The sequence below is a fragment of the Rhinatrema bivittatum genome, chromosome 2 (genome assembly GCF_901001135.1).
Source record: "Rhinatrema bivittatum chromosome 2, aRhiBiv1.1, whole genome shotgun sequence".
Lineage (NCBI taxonomy): Eukaryota > Metazoa > Chordata > Amphibia > Gymnophiona > Rhinatrematidae > Rhinatrema > Rhinatrema bivittatum.
Genome location: NC_042616.1, coordinates 11,892,289 through 11,914,501, shown reverse-complemented (window position 1 = coordinate 11,914,501; position 22,213 = coordinate 11,892,289). Strand labels below are relative to the sequence as shown.

The 22,213-nt window shown below is 50.2% G+C and overlaps 1 protein-coding gene across 2 annotated transcripts in view; it reads right to left on the bottom strand.

The window, feature by feature from the left end:
- Positions 1-18,647, bottom strand: part of LOC115083545 (zinc finger protein 883-like) — a 30,730-nt gene extending 12,083 nt beyond the window's left edge. Inside the window, exons 1-2 of one of the 2 annotated variants that reach the window (XM_029587430.1) lie at positions 18,447-18,647; positions 13,204-13,545 (exon numbers count right to left, since the gene is read on the bottom strand). In XM_029587430.1, the coding sequence (XP_029443290.1) occupies positions 13,204-13,530 (327 nt within the window). In that variant the 5' untranslated portion in view covers positions 13,531-13,545; positions 18,447-18,647. Of the gene's footprint in view, positions 1-9,443; positions 9,449-13,203; positions 13,546-18,446 lie in introns of those variants that run through there. The other variant, XM_029587431.1, reaches the window with a different exon arrangement.
- Between the last annotated feature and the right edge of the window lie 3,566 nt (positions 18,648-22,213).

Here is a 22,213-nt window from a genome sequence, read left to right as displayed (position 1 = left end):
TTTAACCTCGCTGTGATCTTCTCAGGTCGCTACATTGGCTCTCTGTCCACTTCCACCTACAGCTCAAGCTTCTCTCCCTCCCCTCACTCTGCAGCTCCTCATTTCTTTCTTTTCTCTCCCTTCCTCGTGATCATCAGGCAAGTTGCCCTTATCTGTGTCTTTCTCCACCACTTTTCAAGAGACGACTAAGAGGGGATATGATAGAGGTGTTTAAAATTTATTTATTTATTTTATTTATTTAACGCTTTTTATATACCGGCATTCGTAGGACACATCATGTCGGTTTACAGGTAACTGTGAAAGGAAATTACAATGAATGATGAAAGAAGGCTAACTAGATAATATACGAAGTACAAAAATAGAGAGTCAACGAGCAGAAATACAACTTGGTTGAACGAAATGGATTTTGAGTATCCATAATAAAATTAGATATGCATATGAACTTATAAACAAAGTTAGGGAGGCGTGTGCACTTATGTACAATTAAAAGCAGGGGCGGGGGGGCAAGGAGGGAGGGTCTAGAGAGGTCTAAAATCATGGGTCTAGAGAGGTCTAAAATCATGGGTCTAGAGAGGGTCTAAAATCATGAGAGGTCTAGAACGGGTAGATGTGAATCGGTTATTTACTCTTTCGGATAATAGAAAGACTAGGGGGCACTCCATGAAGTTAGCATGGGGCACATTTAAAACTAATCGGAGAAAATTATTTTTCACTCAACGCACAATTAAACTCTGGAATTTGTTGCCAGAGGATGTGGTTAGTGCAGTTAGTATAGCTGTGTTTAAAAAAGGATTGGATAAGTTCTTGGAGGAGAAGTCCATTACCTGCTATTAAGTTCACTTAGGGGTAGATTTTCATATAGGGCGCCCTCGCGTACTTTTGTAGGCGCATCAGGCACAAACAAAAGTACGCTGGATTTTAGTAGATACGCGCGGAGCCGTGCGTATCTGCTAAAATCCTGGATCGGCGCGCGCAAGGCTACTGATTTCGTGTAGCCGGCGCGCACCGAGCCGCACAGCCTACCTCCGTTCCCTCCGAGGCCGCTCCGAAATCAGAGCGGCCTCGGAGGGAATTCGCTAACGCCCTCCCCTCACCTTCCCCTCCCTTCCTCTACCTAACCCCCCCCCACCTTTGTTGGGGGATTTACGCCTCCCAGAGGGAGAAGTAAATCCCCGCGCGCCAGCAGGCTGCTGGCGCACCTAGACGCAACCCGGGGGCGGTTCCGGAGGGCGCTGCCACGCCCCCGGACTGCCCCGGGCCGAAACCACGCCCCCGGGCCCGCCCCCGAAACGCCGCCGACACACCCCGAAAACACCGCGCCCATTGGCCACGCCCCCGACACCCCCCCCTCGGAAAACCCCGGGACTTACGCGAGTCCCGGGGCTCTGCGCGCGCCGGCAGGCCTATGTAAAATAGGCGCACCGGCGCGCAAGCCCTGCTCGCGTAAATCCGGGCAGATTTACGCGAGAGGGCTCTTAAAATCCGCCCCTTAGAGAATAGCCACTGCCATTAGCAATGGGAACATGGAATAGATTTAGTTTTTGGGTACTTGCCAGGTTCTTGTGGCCTGGATTGGCCACTGTTGGAAACAGGATGCTGGGCTTGATGGACCCTTGGTCTGACCCAGTATGGCATTTTCTTATGTTCTTATTTAGCCCTTGAAGCGGATAAAGGCGGGGGAATGAGACTGTGATTTCGGCACAGGAAGGATTGTTCCTGGGATGGAAAGTCAGAGGATTCCCAGGCGTCTCACGCCAGACTCAGAAGAGGAGGAAAGCTTTTCTGCTACTGAGGCTGCGGCTCTTACAAACTGGAGGGGCTTTTGTTTCCAAGGTAAAATATAACAAGAACAGGGAGGGATTTTCTGACCCAGCACAATTACCACAGTTCTTCATAGGGGAAGCTCCTGTGATACCAGCAGTGTCCCGTCCAAATGCACCGAGTCCCCCATCGATGGAAACGGCCGCTGTCGTTCTATTGAGGAATTTCTTTGGTTAAAACATTTTTTCCTTAGGTTGGAGAAGTTTCACCCCCCCCCCCCCCTTATATGAGGACTTTATATTAGAGAAAGGAATAAGGAACTGACTGGAGAATTACTTGTGAGAAAATGTATCCTATTCTCTGTATTTCTGAATCAAGATGAATCTTGGAAATTTTGAAAATGTATAAATAAACAATTAAAAAAAAACCTCGCCTTCTTGATGCTGCTTTTAAATCCTAAGTTCTCTCTGAGACGCTTCTTCAATATTCTGGTTTGTTGTGCATGTTTGCCTTGATTAGACTGTAAGCTCCCTGGAGCAGGGACCGTCTCCTGTGTGTGTCTATACAGTGCTGGGTACACCTAGTAGTGCTTTAAACATGATAAACAGTAGCAGTTGTGCTAAATCCTAACATAGAGTTAGACATTTCAATGTCTGACTGCACATTTATTTATTTATTTATTTATTTGAAACTTTTTATATACCGGCATTAGTAAGCATACATCATACCGGTTCACATTGTAACTAGAAGGTTGGAATTACAATCAACAGGGAGGGGAAAACTGGGAGGAATATACATAGAGCAGGCAGGTTGGAAATAAAGCAATTAACAAGTGTAACAGACTATTTACAGGTATATACATGGCGGCTTAAGCAGGATACTGACCGGAGCTTAAATACAAATGGGGAACCAGTTAGACGGGGGCTGGTAGGAGGGGGGGGGGGAGGGAGGGTTAATCAGGGTTTGCTTGTTGAAAGAGCCACGTCTTAAGTCTCTTTCTGAACTTGGAGTAGCAAGGTTCAAGCCTGAGGAAGGTGGGGAGGGCATTCCATTGTTTGGGTCCTGCAATGGATAGAGCGCGGTCCCTAGTAGAGGAGAGGTGGGCTTTTTTTAAAGGGGGAATAGAAAGGGTGCCTTTATTGACAGATCGAACAGGTCGTTCGGAGCGTATGGGAGAGAAAGGATCGTCAAGCCAGTTGGAGTTATGCGAGTGGATGGATTTGTGCACTATGGTGAGGATTTTAAAGAGTATGCGGAATGCTACGGGGAGCCAGTGGAGTTCTTTGAGTATGGGGGTGATATGATCAGCCTTCCGTGAATTGGTGATGACCCTGGCAATGGCATTTTGGAACATTTGCAATGGTTTGATGGTGGATGAGGGTAGGCCAAGGAGGAGGGCATTACAATAGTCAAGCTTTGAGGATAGGGTAGCTTGGACGACCGTGCGGAAATCATGATAGTGTAGGAGGGGTCTGAGTTTCTTCAGAATACTGAGTTTGAAGAAACCTTCTTTTAGGATGGCGTTGATCTGTTTTTTTAGATTGAGTTGTTGATCGAGAATTACCCCAAGGTCTCTTACTGCAGGTTGGGATGTGATGGTGTTGAAGGCTGGGTCGTTGGAGATCAGGGATTTGGGAGGAAAGTGGGGAGAGATGAGGAGCAGCTCTGTTTTGGAAGAGTTTAGAGCGAGGTGGATGTTGGTGAGGAAATCATTTATGTTGGAGAGACATGAGTTCCAGAATTCTAGGGCATCTGAGAGAGAGTTGTGAATGGGAATGAGAATTTGCACGTCGTCTGCATAGAGGTAGAATTTGAGGCCGAGGTCTGAGAGAAGCTGACATAGTGGCGTGAGGTATATATTGAAGAGAGTAGAGGAGAGGGAGGAACCTTGGGGGACACCTTGAGACAAGGGATAGAGTGAGGAGTTGGCGTTTCCTATCTTGACTGAGAACTTTCTGTTAGATAAATAGGATTTAAACCATAACAGGGCTAGGCCTGAGATGCCTATGTCTGTTAGACGGTTGATGAGGTGGTTGTGATTAATGGTGTCAAAGGCAGCTGAGATGTCGAGGAGGGCGAGGAGGTAACAGTTGCCTCTGTCCATGCCTATGAGCAGGTGGTCTGAGAGGGAGAGCAGGAGGGTTTCGGTGTTGAGGTACTTACGGAAGCCGTATTGGGCTGGATGCAGAAAGTTATTGTTTTCGAGGTATTCTGTAAGTTGGGTGTTCACAATCTTTTCCATAATTTTGGAGAGGAAGGGCAGGTTAGAAATGGGGCGGAAGTTGGCAGGGTCTTTGGGGTCTAATGTTGGTTTTTTTAGGAGGGGCTTAACAATTGCTTGTTTGAGAGCGTCGGGGACAGAACCTGAGGAGAGGGAGGAATTTATGATGTCTGCAATAGGTTTGGAGATAGAGCTAGGGATGGAGAGGAGAGATTTTGTGGGGATGGTGTCTGAGGGGTGAGATGCAGGTTTGAGTTTACTGAGAATCGATTCCACTTCTTTAGAGGAGGTCAGGTCAAGGGTTTGGAGGGTGGGTGTAGAAGGGAAGGGTTGGGGGGGGGGGAAGGGGGGGGGGAGGGAGAAGGGGTGTATGAAGGAGAAGGGTGTTGAAATCTGCGGAGGATGTTGGTGATTTTTGTGAGGAAGTATTGTGCGAGTTCTTCACTCTTGGTGGCGGCTTCACAATCAGGGATAGCGGGTTGGGGGGACTTGGTAAGGTTGGCAACATAATTGAAGAGGGCTTTAGGTTGTAGATTAACACATCGCTTTAAGATGTTTCTTTCAAATTAGGAAACGATCAAAATACAATCAATCTGTATATAATTCTTTATTTATAACTTTTTCATTTTTACAAAGCAAAAATTGAAAAACAATTGTATTCAATTACAATAACAGTAATGAATTTTTATGGAAACATTGGATTTACAAATTATTTTTTAAAATAAAAAGCAGTAATAAAGTTTAATTTCCAAAAAAAAAAAAAAAAAAATACAATCAATCAAATAAACAGCAGGGCAGGAAGAGTTTGGTGTCCTGGCCAGTACCCTGGCTCCCATTTCCAGTTACTTCCATGGCTCACATGCCGGTTGATTAAGTGACGTATCCCATTTCAATAGAGCTTACAATCTAATCAAGACAAAGAGACAGGACAAAAAACACTTGGGGAATTTATTTTACTAACAAAATCGTTAAAATTAATGAGGCTGTAGAGGAGGAAGTGACATCATCGGGCTTGATGGCTGCCTGAGCCACGAGCTCCGCAGTTAATTTTCTACAAAAATCAAAAACGGGAGTGAGAAAGAAATTTAATATTGCCGAAATGCACACGAACCCGGTCTGAACACTTGGGTGATGGCTGCAAAACGAAAAACGGTAGATTTCCAATGGTTTTCATACCGGAAGAATGGGAGACCGAGGGGACGAGACTGCCGACCAGGACACCGGCGGAGAACCCTCAGAGGACGCCTTTAATATAACCTCGGAGGAAGCGCCTACAAGATCAGAATTTCAAGACTGGTTCTGCAGCCTCCGCCAGGACCTAAAAAACTGCAAGAGCGAAACGCAAGAAATGCTGGGCGAGTTCCACGAAGAATTAGCTGCCCCGGGGCAAAGGGTGGATGACAGACACTCGAATGGATGCACAAGCAGAAAGCAGCAAACGGCTTCACGAGGCCTATTCTGAACTACAGGAAGAAAATCTGAGTGTGCGTGCCAAGTTGGCTGATCTGGAAAATAGGACCAGAAGAGGAAACATACGTGTCAGAGGATTTCATGAATCTAAGGAAAACGCTGACTGTACCGATACCATCCGCAGGTTCTGTGCATTCTTGCTGGATGCTTCCCCAGAACGTGAGGGGGGCCCAGCAGGCAACCATAAAACTAGATAGGGCCCGTAGAGCCTTGAGAGCACCAGGTAATGGGCAACCAAGAGACATTATAGGATGCTTCCATGACTATAGCATAAAAGAACAAACAGCGGGAGCTGCACGGAAGGAAATGAGATGGACTTGGGAAAACCAGGAGATATCTGTATATGCGGACCTGTCTCAAGCCACACTCCAAAATAGACAGGAACTGAAAGAGGGGACTGCATTTCTTAGAAAAGAGAACATAAAATAGAGATGGATGCACCCCTTCGGCTTAACATATACCTGGAATGGCGAATCTGCACGCCTCTTAAATATAGCGGATGCCATAAGAACCTTGAAGGACCGAGGATTCACTGCGACAACTACGCAAGCAGTGGGTAATAAAAAATACCTACCTAAGGATCAACAGCCCCGATGGCAACAGGCAAATACCAGAAATGGAGAAATTACTTACCTGATAATTTTGTTTTCCTTAGTGTAGCAGATGGACTCAGGACCAATGAGATGTATAAAAGCTACTCCCGAACCGGGTGGGAGGCTGCCCGTGACCCACTTAGTACTGCCCTTGCAAATGCCGTGTCCTCCCGAGCCTGAACATCCAGATGGTAGAATCTGGAGAAGGTATGGATGGAGGACCATGTCGCTGCCCTGCAGATCTCGGCGGGTCACATCATTCTGGTTTCTGCCCAGGATGCTGTCTGGGCTCTGGTAGAATGGGCCTTGACCTGAAGAGGTGGAGGCTTTCCTGCTTCTACGTAGGCCGCTTTGATAACTTCCTTGATCCAGCGGGCTATGGTAGCCCGCGAGGCCGCTTCCCCTTGTCTCTTCCCGCTGTGAAGTACGAAAAGGTGGTCCGTTTTTCGTACGGGTTCTGACATTTCCAGGTATCTGGACAGGAGTCTGCCTATATTGAGGTGGCGTAGACTACGAGCTTCTTCCGAATTCTTCAAGTCATCCAGCGACGGTAGCGAGATGGTTTGGTTAAGATGGAAGTGTGATATCACGTTGGGAAGAAACAAAGGGGCCATGCGTAGCTGGATGGATCTCAGGGTGAGCCTAAGGAACGGCTCACAGCAGGACAGTGCTTGTAGTTCTGAGATACGGCGGGCTGAGCAGACTGCCAGCAGAAAGGCTGTCTTTAAAGTTAACAGATGGAGAGACAGACCTCAGAGGGGTCTGAAGGAGGTTCCTGCCAGGAAATCCAGGACCAGGTTGAAATTCCACAGAGATACCGGCCACTTTAGTGGTGGGCGGATGTGTTTGACTACTTTCAGGAAACGTGCCACGTCCAGGTGAGAAGCTATGCTGTCGCCCCCGCTCTTGGGGCCGTAGCATGCCAAAGCGGCAACCTGTACCTTGATGAAGTTGAGGGACAGTCCCTTCTGTAGCCCGTTCTGTAACAATTCCAGGACTAGGGGAACTTTAATTGAGCGTGGCTTGATGTCATGGTCTTCGCACCAGGCTTCAAAAACTCTCCAAATCCTTATGTATGTTAGAGATGTGGAGAACTTGCGTGCTCGGAGGAGGGTGTCGATTACAGCCCCCGAGTATCCGCTCATTCTCAGGCGAGCCCTCTCAATGGCCAGACCATAAGAGAGAATTGAGCTGGGTCCTCGTGGAGGATTTGTCCTTGTTGGAGCAGGTCTCTGTGTGGAGACAATGGTAAGGGGTTCCCTGCCAGCAGTCTTTGCATGTCTGCGTACCATGGTCTTCCTGGCCAGTCCGGAGCCACCAGAAGAACTAGTCCCCTGTGTTGCTGTATCTTGTGAATGATTGTGCCCAATAGGGGCCACGGTGGGAAGGCGTATAATAGGGTCCCCTGTGGCCAGGTCTGTACCAGGGGGTCGATCCCCTGGGACTGAGGTTCCTGCCTGCGGCTGAAGTACCTGGGTACTTGGGCATTGGACCGGTTTGCCAGAAGGTCCATGTCTGGTGTCCCCCACCGGTTCACTATCATTTGGAACGCTGCGGGTGAGAGCTTCCATTCTCCTGGGTCTAGCCTTTCCCTGCTGAGGTGGTCCGCCGTGATGTTGTCTTTCCCGGCGATGTGGACAGCCGGGATCTCCTGGAGGTGTACTGTCTATTTCCAGAGACACCTTTTGTCTTCTGGTTCCCCCCTGCCGGTTGATGTAGGCCACTGTTGTGACGTTGTCTGACATCACTCTGACCGCTTTGTCTCGGAGTCTGTGAGCGAATCGTAGGCAGGCTAGTCTGACTGCCCGGGCTTCTAGGCGGTTGATGTTCCATCCCGACTCTTCTGCGTTCCACTGCCCTTGGGCAGTTAATTCCTCGCAGTGTGCTCCCCATCCTCGTAGGCTGGCGTCTGTGATGAGCAGGGTCCAGGTTGGGGAGGATAGTCTTTTTCCCTGGCTCAGGTGGCTAGCCAGTAGCCACCACCGTAGCTGGGTCCGGACTCTGCCCGGGAATGATAGACGTACTGCATAGTTCTGAGACAGCGGATTCCATCGTGACAGAAGTGAGCGCTGCAGGGGTCTCATGTGAGCTCGCGCCCATGGTACTACTTCCAGTGTGGATGCCATCAGGCCGAGGACTTGTAGGTAATCCCATGCTGTGGGGCAGGATTCGCTCAACAGGGCTTGTAAGCGGTTCCACGGTTTTGATCTCCTTGTGGGGGTCAGGCTGACCTTGTCTTCTTTGGTGTCGAATCGGACTCCTAGGTATTCTAGAGACTGTGAGGGCTGCAGACAACTTTTGTTTGTGTTGACCACCCATCCTAGGCTCTCCAGTAGAGTTTTGACTCTGTTGGTTGCTTGGTGGCTTTCCTCTGGGGATTTCGCCCTGATCAGCCAGTCGTCTAGGTAAGGATGTACGAGGATTCCTTCCTTCCTCAGTGTTGCCGCCACCACCACTATGATCTTGGTGAACGTCCGGGGTGCTGTGGCTAACCCGAAGGGTAGTGCCTGGAACTGGTAGTGACGGTCCAGGATTTTGAAGCATAGATAACGCTGGTGTTCCTGATGAATTGGGATGTGTAGGTAGGCCTCCGAAAGATCCAGGGATGTGAGAAACTCTCCCAGTTGTATCGCCCTTATTACGGAGCGTAGGGTTTCCATGCGAAAGCAAGGAATCCTCAGGTGGCGGTTGACCGACTTGAAGTCCAGGATGGGCATGAACGTCACCTATTTGTTGGGGACGATAAAATAAATGAAATAATGACCAGTATTTATTTCTTGTGCAGGCACTGGGATTATGGCCTCGGGGGCCAGTAGTCTGGTCAGTGTAGTTTCCACTGCCGCCATCTTGGCGAGGTCGTGGCAGGGGGACTCCACGAACTTGTCTGGAGGGGTTTGCAGAAAATCCAGGTAGTACCCCTCCCGAATGACTTGACCGAAGTTATCTCGACCCATCTGTGTTAGAATAGGGCTACTCTGCCCCCTATGGCTTCTTCCCTTGGATGGGTCGGCTGAATCTCATTGTGGGGTGCGGATGGGGCCTGTACCCAAGCTGGTTCCCCTCTTGTTGTGCTTGTTCTGAAAGGACTGGTTCCTGCCCGTAGGGCGGGGCACTTGATAGCTGTTTCTGTATGGATTGAAGCGCTGTGAACTTCTGCCCCTGGAGGATCAGGGGAAGGGTCGCTGGTTTCTCTTCATCCTGTCCTCCAGTAGGCGCGGCAATGGGGACTCGCCCCATTTGTTGGCCAGATTCTCTAGCTCGCTGCCGAACAGGAGGGATCCTTTGAAGGGCATCCTTGTGAGGCGAGTTTTGGAAGATGCATCGGCTGACCAGCTTCGGAGCCAGAGTTGTCTCCTGGCAGCCACCGCAGATGACACTCCTCTGGCCGCTGTGCGCACCAGATCGGAAGCAGCGTCCACAAGGAATGATACTGCTGGTTCCATGACTTCTCTAGGGGTGTTGCTCCTGGTCTGAGATAAGCAGGCACGTGTCACTACGGTGCAGCAGGCCGCTATTTGTAGGGACATAGCGGCTACGTCAAAGACTGTTTGAGGATGGATTCCAAACACCGGTCATGTGCATCTTTGAGCGGTGCTCCTCCCTCCACTGGGATAGTAGTGTGCTTCGAGACCGCACAGACCATGGCATCAGTTCTTGGGCATGCGAGAAGGTCTTTGGCCGCCGGGTCCAGGGGGTACATGGCTGCCATAGCTTTTCCCCCTTTGAATGTGGACTCTGGAGCGCTCCATTCCAGGTCAATTAGCTGCTGGACGGCTTGCAATAGCGGAAATGGCGGTAGGTCTGGCGGAGGCCCTCTAGTAGGGGATTCGGATTGGCCCCCCCCCCCCGAAGCATCTGTGCCTGGGATAGTGAGCTCCTTCAGGCTGTGGGTGACCAGGTCAGGGAGCTCGTCCTTTGTGAAGAAGCATCTCATGGTTCGGTGAGGCTCTGTCCTCGGGAAGGGGGGGGAGTTCCCCTTCTAGGGGCTCGGCTTCCTCTTCAGAGTAGTCCGTGTCCCCGTAGATGGGGCTCCTGGGCGGTGGAAACCTTTGTCTAGGCTTCAAGGGGCCTGGGGCATAAAGGTCCTCTGGCAGAGGATGTAGCTGGTCAGCCAGGGGTTCCATTTGCATGTGAACAAAGGTGTGTAGCCCTTTGAAGAACTCCACCAATGAGATAGATACTGGAGCCAAGCTGAGGGGTGTTGAGGCCCTGGGGGCCCCCATCTGCGGGGGGTGTCCCGCTGAGATTTTCTACGTCCGGGGTATCCACTGAGGAGCTATTACTCGGCCCTGGGTGGGACTGGCCCTGGGCTGGATCTCCCGGGGGCTCCTCACACTGAGTGCATAGAGCGTTGGCCTCCTCGCTTTGTGCGGCTCTGATATGGCATACTGGGGAGAGACCTTGAGCTTTTATTCCTGTTTCTGGTGGTGCCATGGTTGTCGGAACGTAAACCCTTATGCGCTCCGGCGCGTCTAAGATGTGCGTGTGGGTTGTGCGTGCAGTTGTGCGCCCAAGTCGTGGGTATGCGCACGGCCCTTGTGTGTGTAACGTTATGCGCACATGTAGTTTGTGCGCCTAGTTACTCTTCTGCGCTCGAGTCGAGATGACGAACAGAGCGGCAAATAGGGCCAAGATGGCGACAGCGACCACGCGGGCAATATGGCGACCACCTCGGAGGGTCTCCACGTGGGTAGACCCTTGAAACTACCCGGGGCCTGGCCCTGCTAGGGTGGATTAACCCGGCAGCACGGGTCCCAGCCGGCGACCTGTGTGACTCCTCGAACCTCGGAGTCAACGCTGAAGATTTCTACCTTACCTTGTCTTCGGCGCTTCCCAGTTTCGTTCCGGGCGGTCTCCGGCTGCGGGGGGAGAAGGCAAATACCTTCACCGCCACACTCGAGGGTGCACCCGCTGCCTCTCAGCCGCGCCCGGGATCGGGGGCTAGGTCCTCGCCACGAATCGGCCGCCGGACCGAGGCTTACCTCCGAGGGACCTCGGAAATCACCTTGGGAAATCTCAACTGGGGGAGAGACCCGAGGGTATCACCGCAGGAGAGCGAGGCTCAACTTCAGAAGTAGGTTTTTCTTCAAATTTGGGTTTTCGTCGTTGAATTGGTTCTAACGCTGTGAGAGCATGCAGATAGTCCCCAACTGCTATGGAAACGGAAAATACTAAAGAGCTGCACTTCCTGCAGGGGTATATGTACTAGGGGCTGACGTCAGATTGAAGTCTGATCCGTCTCCAACTGTTAGCAGGAGTACACTATACCCTTTGGTCCTGAGTCCATCTGCTACATGCTAGGAAAGTGCAGTTTTTTTCAGCTCTCATTCCAGTTCCTGCTTCCAGGCATAGACGTCTTGGGGTACCCGCTCCTCAGGGGCCCTCTCCTCGTTTTGGCTATCCGCTCCTCAGAGGGCCTTTCGCTTGGGACATCTGCCTGCCCCATTCCCCGGGGCTTCCCTGGAACCTTAAGCCACACCTCCGTGAGTACCACGCTCCGCAGACTCCTTCCTGTGCTACCGAGGATTCCTCTGGTGTACCCTGCTTCGCGGACCACTACCATCCCTACTGAGGTCCTCACCGGTGTTCCCTGCTCAGCGGATCACTATCATCTCTACTGAGGATCTTTACCTGAGTACCCCGCTCCGCGGGCCTTACCACCTCTATTAAACGGCCTCATCAGTGCGCCCTGCTCTGCGGACCGCTATCAGCACTACTGAGGACCCTCTCCAGTGTACCCCGCTTTGCGGACCATTACCATCTCTTCTAAGGACCTCATCGGTGTACCCCACTCTGCGGACCACTACCATCTCTACTGAAAACATCATCAGTGTACCTCACTCTGCGGATCCATCATCTACACTACAGATGTATCCACTCGGTATATTCTCCTATCCATGGACCCGGTGTATCTGGGTCTGTGAGACCTTCTCTCTGACACCCCCCGCTCTGCGGGTTGTGTCACCCTTTCTCTTTAATAAAGACTCTAGCCTGATACTGTGTCTGACCTCACTGTGACCTCGCCTCCCGACGGGGAGGCTCACGGGGCTCCTCCCTGTGGGCGGTACCATCTCTCACCTCGGCCCAGGGCCCACACACGAACTAATCCTAACTCAGAGGAGTTCTTCTCTACTTACCCAGGCTCAGCGCTTACCGGCTGAGTACAGAGATGATCTCTGGCTGCGGGATGAGAGGGCTTAGGCCTTCACCATTGCGCTCTGCTTCCTGCACCTGCTGCCTTTCAGCAGCAAAGTCCACGCCAGGAACCGGCTACCAGACCAAGGCACATCTCTGAGGAATCTCGGAAATCACCTCAGGATTTCTCAACGGGGGGAGGGACCTTTAGGTATCACCACAGGAGAGCGGGGCTCGATCTTTCTTCAATTGGTATGGGGATAGCACCTCCACATCTGCTGGGAGACGGAGAGACACTGGATGGCTGAGGTCACTGCAGGGGTGTATCTAGGATGACATCAGCTTTGAAACCTGACTCCGTCTCCATCTGCTGGCAGGGGAGCACATAACCCATTGGTCCTGGGTCCATCCGGCTATACGCTAGGAAATTTATGTTTTTTATATTGACTTTGTTGCTCATTTTAGTTTATTATCCATAAATGTTTTTACTTTTTTATGTTGTAATATTTATATTGAATGTAATGCTTTGTTTTTAATCATTTATAATTTTAATTGATTTTATTTATATTTATACTGTGAACTGTTATGACTGTTATCAGAATAACGGTATATACATTAATATAAACAAACTAAATAAATAAAAGTGGGGGATGGAGAGGTATAGACGTGACCTGACTGAGAACTGAACACTAAAAATGACCAAGGTTTAGAAAATTAGTTTTGGGGGTTCATCTATATTCTTCCTTGAAATTTGTGGATCAGCAACAAGAGACAGAAGATCTTTATACATTTAATTTTCATTAGAAAAGAAATGTTCTTAATTGGAGGAAGAGATTCCTTAGATATTTGCAGAGCCTCCCCTAAATAATGATTAATCGTCTCCCCTGGTGAAATATTACCTCTTGGGAAAGTTGATAATTCTAAAATATTTCTCTTTTGGCAACATTTTCCATATTCTTTATTTTGCTTCTAACAAACTTTATCCTGAATGGACACAGGAGAATTAATGAGTACATTTCCCACCTTGTTCTCCAGCGCCTGCAGCCGCTTAGCATGAGCAGAGATTTTCTTCCCCCGGGTCACTGAGGAGATTTCCTCTTCAGTCCTTTCCAACTTGCTGCTCATTGTTGCCTCCGGCCGCTCCACAACCAAAGTCCTGGGCTGCAGTGGATCCAGAGCCAGCCCTACCCCCTCCTCTGAGCCCGGGGGCTCTGCCAGAGGCTGCACCGAGGAGGGATCTGGCTCCACTGAAGTCCCAGAACCCATAAAGCCATCCATCGGCTCGACAGGAACATCCATAAGAGACAGGCAAGATTTAGACTTTCCCTTTCTATTCGATGTAGTCAGCATCAGAGACAGGTCGGGCTGAGGACGCGAGAAAGAGAGAATTTGGAGAGTTAATTCCCTCCTGTACCAGGCACTTTGTGAATTAACAGAAAACCCTTTCAGCAACTTTGAATCAAACCCATCACATTTAAACAGCGCTAACTCCCAAAACTCACATAGCAAGAATCCTATCTCTGAAATAACAAAACCGGAAATGAGGTAACCTGCCCTAAAGCAGCTATATAATGAACTTTTTGTAATGGAGAAATTACTTACCTGATAATTTAATTTTCCTTAGTGTAGACACATGGACTCAGGACCAATGGGTATTGTGCTCTCCTGATAGCAGATGGGAGACGGAGTCAGATTTCAAGCTGACGTCAGCCTACATAAACCGTTGCAGCGTGCTTAGCTCTTCAGTATTCTCCTCGAAAAGCCAGTGTGGATATATGTTGCTTGATACTTGATTACACTTGAGTATACTGGATTAACTTTGAACAGGTTCGACTCATTATATATATAAAAACGTTTTGGCATTGGAGTCCGCCGGTGCGCTGAAACAATAAACGCCGACACCTAGGTAACTGCGGGTGTCTTAACAGAAAGGTAGGCTGAGGCTTATCCGTACAGTCTCGAGATTGATATCCGAGGTTCTCTATTTCAGGAGCAGCCGTGGGCGGGGTACTGAGTCCATCTGTCTATACTAAGGAAAACAAAATTATCAGGTAAGTAATTTCTCCATTTCCTAGCATGTAGCCAGATGGACTCAGGACCAGTGGGATGTACAAAAGCTACTTCCCTACAGGGTGGGAGGCTGCCCGTGGCCCACTTAGTGCTACCCTTGCGAAGGCTGTATCCTCCCTGGCCTGGACATCCAGGCGGTAGAACCTGGAGAAGGTGTGTAGGGAGGACCATGTCGCCGCCCGACAGATCTCGGCTGGTGAAAGAAGCCTGGTTTCAGCCCAGGAGACTGCCTGGGCCCTTGTAGAATGCACCTTGACCTGTAGAGGTAATGGTCTTCCAGCCTCTATGTAGGCAGCATTGATTACTTCTTTGATCCAGCGGGCTATGGTCGCCCGCGATGCTGCTTCCCCTTGTTTGTTCCCGCTGTGGAGAACGAACAGGTGATCAGTTTTGCGCAAGGATTCCGATCTCTTGAGGTACCGGACTAGGATTCTTCCGTCATTTAGGTGGCGAAGGAGATGTGAGTCTTCCGAATCTCTGTGTTCATCTGGTGATGGTAGGGATATGGTCTGGTTCATATGGAACTGGGAAACTACTTTCGGAATGAAGGATGGTACCGTACATAAGAACATAAGAAATTACCATGCTGGATCAGTCCAAGGGTTCATCAAGCCCAGCATCCTGTTTCCAACAGAGGCCAAATCAGGCCACAAGAACCTAGCAATTACCCAAACACTAAGAAGATCCCATGCTACTGATGCAATTAATAGCCGTTCGCAGCTGTATGGTACCTGGGGTAAACCTGAGGAACGGTTCTCGACAGGATAATGCTTGAAGTTTGGAGATGCACCGAGCTGAGCATATTGCGATCAAGAATGCAGTCTTTAAGCTCAAGAGGCATAGAGACAGGCCGCTTGTTGGGCTGAAGGACTCCCCTGCTAGGAAGCATAGTACTAGGTTGAGGTTCCATAGAGGCACCGGCCACTTTAAAGGTGGCCGAAGTTGTTTAACTCCTTTCAGGAAGCGAGACACATCAGGATGAGTTGATAGTCTGATGCCATCCGCTTCGGGCCTAAAACAGGCCAGTGCTGTGAAATGAAACCTGAGGCAGTTGAGAGTCAACCCCTTCTGCATGCCGTCCTGTAGGAATTCTAGGATCGTGGGAATCTTGGCTGTCCTCGGAAGGAGGGCGCGGTCTTCACACCAGGCTTCAAATACTCTCCAGATCCGTATGTAAGACAGAGATGTGGAGAACTTGCGTGCTCGGAGTAGGGTGTCAATCACGGTTTTTGAGTAGCTGCACTTCTTTAGGTTAGTCCTCTCAAGGGCCATACGGTAAGAGACAATTGAGACGGGTTTTCGTGGGAGATCGGTCCCTGCTGAAGAAGGTCCCTGTATGGCGGTAGACGCAGAGGATTCCCCGCCAATAGTCTTCGCATGTCCGCGTACCATGGTCTTCTTGGCCAATCCGGGGCGACTAGTAGCACCAGTCCCCTGTGGTGCTCTATCTTGTGAATGACCCTGCCCAGTAGCGGCCAGGGTGGGAAGGCATACAGGAGGTCTTCCTCTGGCCAGTTCTGGACGAGAGCGTTGATTCCTTGAGACTGTGGTTCTTGTCTGCGGCTTTAGAATCTGGGGACCTGGGCATTGTGACGAGTTGCTAGGAGACCCCATCGATTCACTATCAGCTGGAAGGCTGTGTTCACCAGCGACCATTCCCCCGGCTCTAGGCTCTCTCTGCTGAGGTAATCCGCTGAGATGTTGTCTTTTCCAGCGATGTGGGAGGCCAAGATCCCTTGCAAGTTTGTTTCTGCCCACTTCATGAGAGGGTCTATTTCCAGAGACACCTGCTGGCTCCTGGTTCCTCCCTGGCAGTTGTTGTAGGCCATGGTTGTGGCATTGTCCGACGTGACTCTGACAGACTCGCCTCGGAGTCTGGCTGAATCGCAGGCAGGCTAGTCTGACCACTCGAGCTTCCAGGCGGTTTATGTTCCATTCCGCCTCTTCTTTGTTCCATTGTCCCTGGGCTGTTAGTTCCTGACAGTGGGCTCCCCACCATCGCAGACTCGTGTCCATGGTGAGCTTATTGTAGCCACCATTGAAGCTGATGCCGAATCACTGTCGGTAGCTGGAGGCGAATTGAGTAGTTCTGGGACACTGGATTCCATCGTGACAGTAGGGAGCGTTGTAGTGGTTGCATATGGGCCCTTGCCCACAGAACAACTTCCAGAGTTGAGGTTATGAGGCCGAGGAGTTGAAGGTAGTCCCAAACTTGGGGCGAATCGAGTTCATCAGGTTTTGCAATTGACCCATCAGTTTCCTTCTAATTGGAGGGAGAAGGTAGACCTTGTCCAGCTTGGTATTGAACCGGACTCCCAGGTATTCCAGTGGCTGGGAGGGCTGTAGGCAGCTCTTGGCTGTGTTCACGACCCACCCGAGCTCTTGTAGTAAGTTCTTGACTCTGGTGGTCGCGTGGCGACTCTCCTCCGGAGACTTTGCTCTGATCAGCCAATCGTCCAAGTAAGGATATACCAGAACTCCTTCTTTCCTCAGTGCAGCCGCTACTACCACCATAGTTTTGGTGAAGGCTCTGGAAGCGGTGGCTAGTCCGAAGGGTAGCATTCGAAACTGGTAATGATTGCCCAGTATTGCGAAGCACAGGAAGCGCTGGTGGTCCTGATAGACCAGGATGTGAAGGTAGGCTTCGGATAGGTCCAGGGAGGTTAAGAATTCTCCTGGTTGCACTGCCATTATGACGGAGCGTAGGGTTTCCATGCGGAAGTATGGTACCTTCAGGTAAAGGTTGACAGCCTTGACGTCCAGGATGGGTCGGAATGTTCCTTCTTTCTTGGGAACAATAAAAAAATGGAATAGTGACCAGTATTTTGTTGAGACATAGGCACCGGAGTTATTGCCTTCAGGCTGAGTAGTCTTGCTAGCGTGGTTTCCACTGCCAGTCTCTTGGAGTGGGAGTGGCACGGTGATCTAATAAATTTGTCTGGGAGGATGCAATTCCAGGGCGTACCCCTCTCGAATGATCGTCAGGATCCATTTGTCCGATGTTACTTCGACCCATCTTTGGTAGAAGAAGGTAAGTCTGCCCCTATGTCTTCTTCCTGTGGATTGGCCTGCCCCTGAGCTTGCTCCTCTCTTAATGTGTTTGTTCCAAAAGGACAGAAACCTTCCTGAAATACAAGGTGCTTGGGACTGTGTGTTCCTGTAAGGGTTAAAATGCAGCAATCCTCTACCCTTGGTTCTTCGAGGGGAGGAGCACTGGTATGTTCTTTAGTTCCTGTCTTCAGGTAATCGGGGTACTGGAGATTCGCCCCATTTGCTGGCTAACTTCTCCAGTTCGCTTCCGAGTAGGAGAGATCCTTTAAAAGGCATTTTTGTAAGTTTCGCCTTGGAAGTCGTGCCAGCCGACCAGTTTCGGAGCCATGGCGATATTAAGTCGGAGGTCCCAAAAGTTAAAAATAGTCAAAAATAAAAAATTTAAAATGGGCCCGCGTGAAAACCGGACGCTCAATTTTGCCGGCGTCCGGTTTCCTAACCCGTGGCTGTCAGCGGGTTTGAGAACCGACGCCGGGAAAATTGAGCGTCGGCTGTCAAACCCGGTGACAGCCACGGGTTAGGAAACCGGTCACCGGCAAAACAGTTTTTACTGCTTTTCTGTGTTCTTTTCCGGTGCCGGCAGAAATTAGCGCCCACCTTTGGGTAGGCGCTAATTTCTTGGCTGCACATTTTACTTTCTGTATCACGCGGGAATGAATAATAGGGCCTTCAGCATGCATCTGCATGTTGTGGGCGCTATTAGTCTCGGGCGGGGGGGGGGGGGGGGCGTTGGACGCACGTTTTCGACGCGCTATTACCCCTTATTGAATAAGAGGTAAAGCTAGCGCGTCCAAATGCGGGTTAACAGTGCGCTCCGCCGGTGGAGCGCACTGTACTGTATCGGCCTGTTTACGGGGTGGTGCTTAGCGCCCCCCCAATTCAAGCTTTGACCCCTAAATCCTAACATTTCAATGCTCAAGTTTCTGAAAGTCAAATTATTGTGAATCCTAAGGGCAGCAATCAGAGCCGCTCATAAGAATGGCTGCAAACACAGAGTGCGACTTAAAGACCTGGATTGCCACCTTGATTTCCTTTCCACGCTCCCGGTGCAGAGCCCCGCCCGGACCCCTTTACATTCAGTCCCGCTGCCTGAAGAAAACGTCACAGGACACCAGAAAAAAACGGGTTGGAAAGACACCGCTTACCCTCCGGGGCCGAGCTTTATTGCAGTCGCTAAAGAATCATCACTCTGCGACTGCTGGTGGAGCTCTGCTGCCGATGAGTCATCCTTCTGCGACTGCTGGTGGAGTCTGCTGCCGTGAGTCATCACTCTGCGACTGCTGGTGGAGCTCTGCTGCCGACGAGTCATCATTCTGCGACTACTGGTGGAGTTTTGCTGCAGATGAGTCATCAGTCTGCGACTGCTGGTGGAGCTCTGCTGCCGACGAGTCATCATTCTGCGACTACTGGTGGAGTTTTGCTGCAGCTGAGTCATCAGTCTGCGACTGCTGGTGCGTGTGTGCGGTCATTCTTCGACTGCACGAGGAACTGTAGGAGGGATTATGCAGCAAAGGAAAAAGCCGCAACAACATTGTGGGTTGCTGTCAGTTAGGTGGTCAGTCCAAACCTAATGCAACTGGCACAAATGGTTTTTCCCCCCCTGCAAAATGGGAAAAGAAATAGCCCAGCTGAGTGTGAAATAGCCTGATCTGGCAACAATGTGTGCACTAGTGTGGGGCCTTAATGTTTGCAGGTGAGCTAGGAGGAATCTCCCCCCCCCCCCCCCCCGTAGGTGTGTCGAAGGAATTTTTATGCCAAAGAAAATATACATAAAGAAATGACAAATTGTCTCATTAAAATAAATGCAATATATACTGCAGAAAAAGTACACCTGGAGAAATCATGAACGGTAAAAAATATAATCTTCAAAAATGCATTAACCTAACCTAGTAACCCAGTAAAAATAATTTTCTCCAGTTTGTTTTAAATTTGCTACTTTCAACTTCATGGAGTGCCAAGGGGGAGCAATTTTAGGCAGCAGAGTTTCAGGGCTTGCCCCACAGTCTGGGACAGTGGAAGCACTAGATGTACTAGGTGGTTGCCTAAAGTTCTACAGTTTTTAGGGCGACAACAGCAGTAGGACTGGATCAGGCTGGCATAAGCTAATGCCCAAGCCTTGCTGTATCAGTTGTTTCTTCTACCACCCTTGCCCAAATGGTTGTCTCCCATTGTAGTGGCTTTCAGTAGCACCATAACCCAACTTCACTTCCAAATTCATGGCAGCACTGATACTGCCACCTGTGCTTCCAGAAGCACATTTGAAATTGTGGGAATTGGCAAGAACACTCCAGGAGCTGGGGGAGGGTGAGGGGTTGGGAGATAGAGGAAGTTAAATTTTCTGGGGCTGGAGGGGGAGTGAATGCATGGCTGAAGTCTTACATAGTACACAAATCTACACATAGAGACATCTGAATTGAATAAATAATTGTGCAAAGAATTTTATTCACAAATTGTAAACCACGACATTTATAAAATCAACACCCACACTCACATTCATTCCTTAAAAATATCAACACACCTGACACTTAGGAATTTATAAATAAATTTCAAAAAATGCACATAAGCATTACAAAACAGCTTATTATTGATGTAATAGAAACACTTTTCTTCATACAGTTTCCAATCTTTTAACGGAGTACATCAATCCATGTACTTCCTATAATTATCTTGTAAATGTCCTTCCCAATTCAATTCGTATGAAAAAATGTTTGTCTGCTAAATTATTTGTTTCCTTGATCTTCCAGTCCAACAACGGATCCTTGTTTCGCCCTTTTCCAAAAGGGCTTCCTCAGGGACAAGCTTATAATGTTGAGATTACTTACTTGGTAATCTTGTTTTCCTTAGTGTAGACAGATGGACTCAGGACAAATGGGATAGTATCCGCGTGCTAGCAGTTGGAGACGGATCTGACGTCAGCACGGGGGCGAGTATATATCCCCACAGGAAGCGCAGCTGTTCAGTAATCTTCCTTGCAAAAGCTGTTATGGATGTGTGTACTGACGCTCAATGAAAAGTAAAGAAAAAAGTGAAAACAGGCCTCCCCTGACCGATTGACAGTGGCTGGAGACCGCCAGCCTTCCCAACCGGAAGGCGTGGATATAGGCAGAGTGTACGCTCTTAGGAACACAAAAGTCAAAGGCTTACCTGGAATCAGTGAAAACCCATGTACACAGGCAGCTGGGTGGGATGCTGAGTCCATCTGTCTACACTAAGGAAAACAAGATTACCAGGTAAGTAATCTGAACATTTCCTGGCGTGTAGCCAGATGGACTCAGGACAAATGGGATGTACCAAAGCTTTACACCCTGCCTGGGCGGGAGGCTGCCTGAGGACCATGCAGTACCGCCCTCACAAAAGCCGAGTCCTCCCTGGCCTGGACATCCAGACGGTAGAACCGAGAAAAGGTATGGAGGGAGGACCATGTCGCCGCTTTACAGATGTCCGCCGGTGACAGCATCCGGGATTCAGCCCAAGACGCCGCTTGGGCTCTGGTAGAATGAGCCTTAACCTGTAGAGGCGGAGCCTTCCCAGCCTCCACGTAGGCGGCTCTGACAACGTCTTTAATCCAGCGGGCAATGGTGGGCCGAGAGGCCACTTCACCTTGCTTCTTCCCGCTGTGTAGGACGAACAGATGGTCTGTCTTCCGCAGGTCTTGAGTCATTGTCAGATACCTGGGCAGCAATCTGCCGATGTCGAGATGGCGTAATAAACGGCCTTCTTCAGACTTCTTCAAACCTACCGTGGTAGGCAAGGATATGGTTTGGTTAAGATGAAATTGTGAAACCACTTTAGGGAGAAAGGAGGGAACCGTCCGAAGATGGATAGACTCCGAAGTGATACGTAGAAAGGGATCACGGCAGGACAGCGCTTGTAGTTCAGAGATGCGGCGGGCGGAGCATACGGCCAGCAGGAATACCAACTTCAGGGTTAGAGACCGTAGAGACAAGCCCCGAAGGGGTCGGAAGGTAGATCCCGCGAGTAAATCCAGAACCAGATTAAGGTTCCATAAGGGTACAGGCCACTTCAGTGGCGGACGAATATGCTTGTTCCCTGTACGTACTAGGATCAGTCCAGACGGTGGGTTGTGTCCCCCGTCCAGCAGATGGAGTCAGAGCAAACTTCTGAGGGTGCTGGCATATAAGCTGGTGCAACCCTCCTAGTCCTCAGTATCTCTCTGACTCCAGCAGATGTGAGGAGGGGAACCCGTTGCTTCCCCTAGCTAGTGGCTTTGTTCCACACTTTTCTGTTTTATATTTCCTTCTTAGGTTGGATCAAGCAGTAAAAAAAAAAAAAAAAAAGTTATTTATTAAGGGGAGATTTTATTGTGTGTGTATTGAGGAGGCTTGGGCTTGCCGCCCTAACTCTTGCTATCCGGACTGCCTCTGCGGTAATTTCTTCATTTCTCCTCTCACTCTCTCCCCCTTCTGCTTTCCCTTTACTTCCGTTTTGGGGGGAAAGTTTGGTAAGTTGTTTTTTTTGTATTGTTTCCTTTGCAGCTTTGCAAGCCGTACGGAGGTGGATGCTGGTGGGGCCAGCCTCTCCCCTACCCTGAGTCGCGGTTTTTTCCTCCCTTCTCGCAGCCCCGCGACGCGCCAATTCCCCGGGGTCGCAGCGGCAGGGAGGTTTCTTTCCCCTGTTGCTCCTGGTGGGAGGATAGCGAGTAGAGCGAGGGCGAGGCAGGCCTGCTCCTCCCGCGGCACGACTCTCCAAGGCTCTCCTGCGCCTCGTTCCCACCCGGGTCCGACGCCATGCAGCGCGCTTGCTGCCCGTCCTGCGGCGGCCCGGGACAGGGCGGCTCGCGGGAAGGTCCGTGCGGCCGGTGTCTCCCCGGGGGGGAATCAAGCGCCGCTCCCCCGACGATTTCGCCGCCGCACTCGTAGCGCCGCGCTCCTCGGGGAGGTGCCACGCCCCC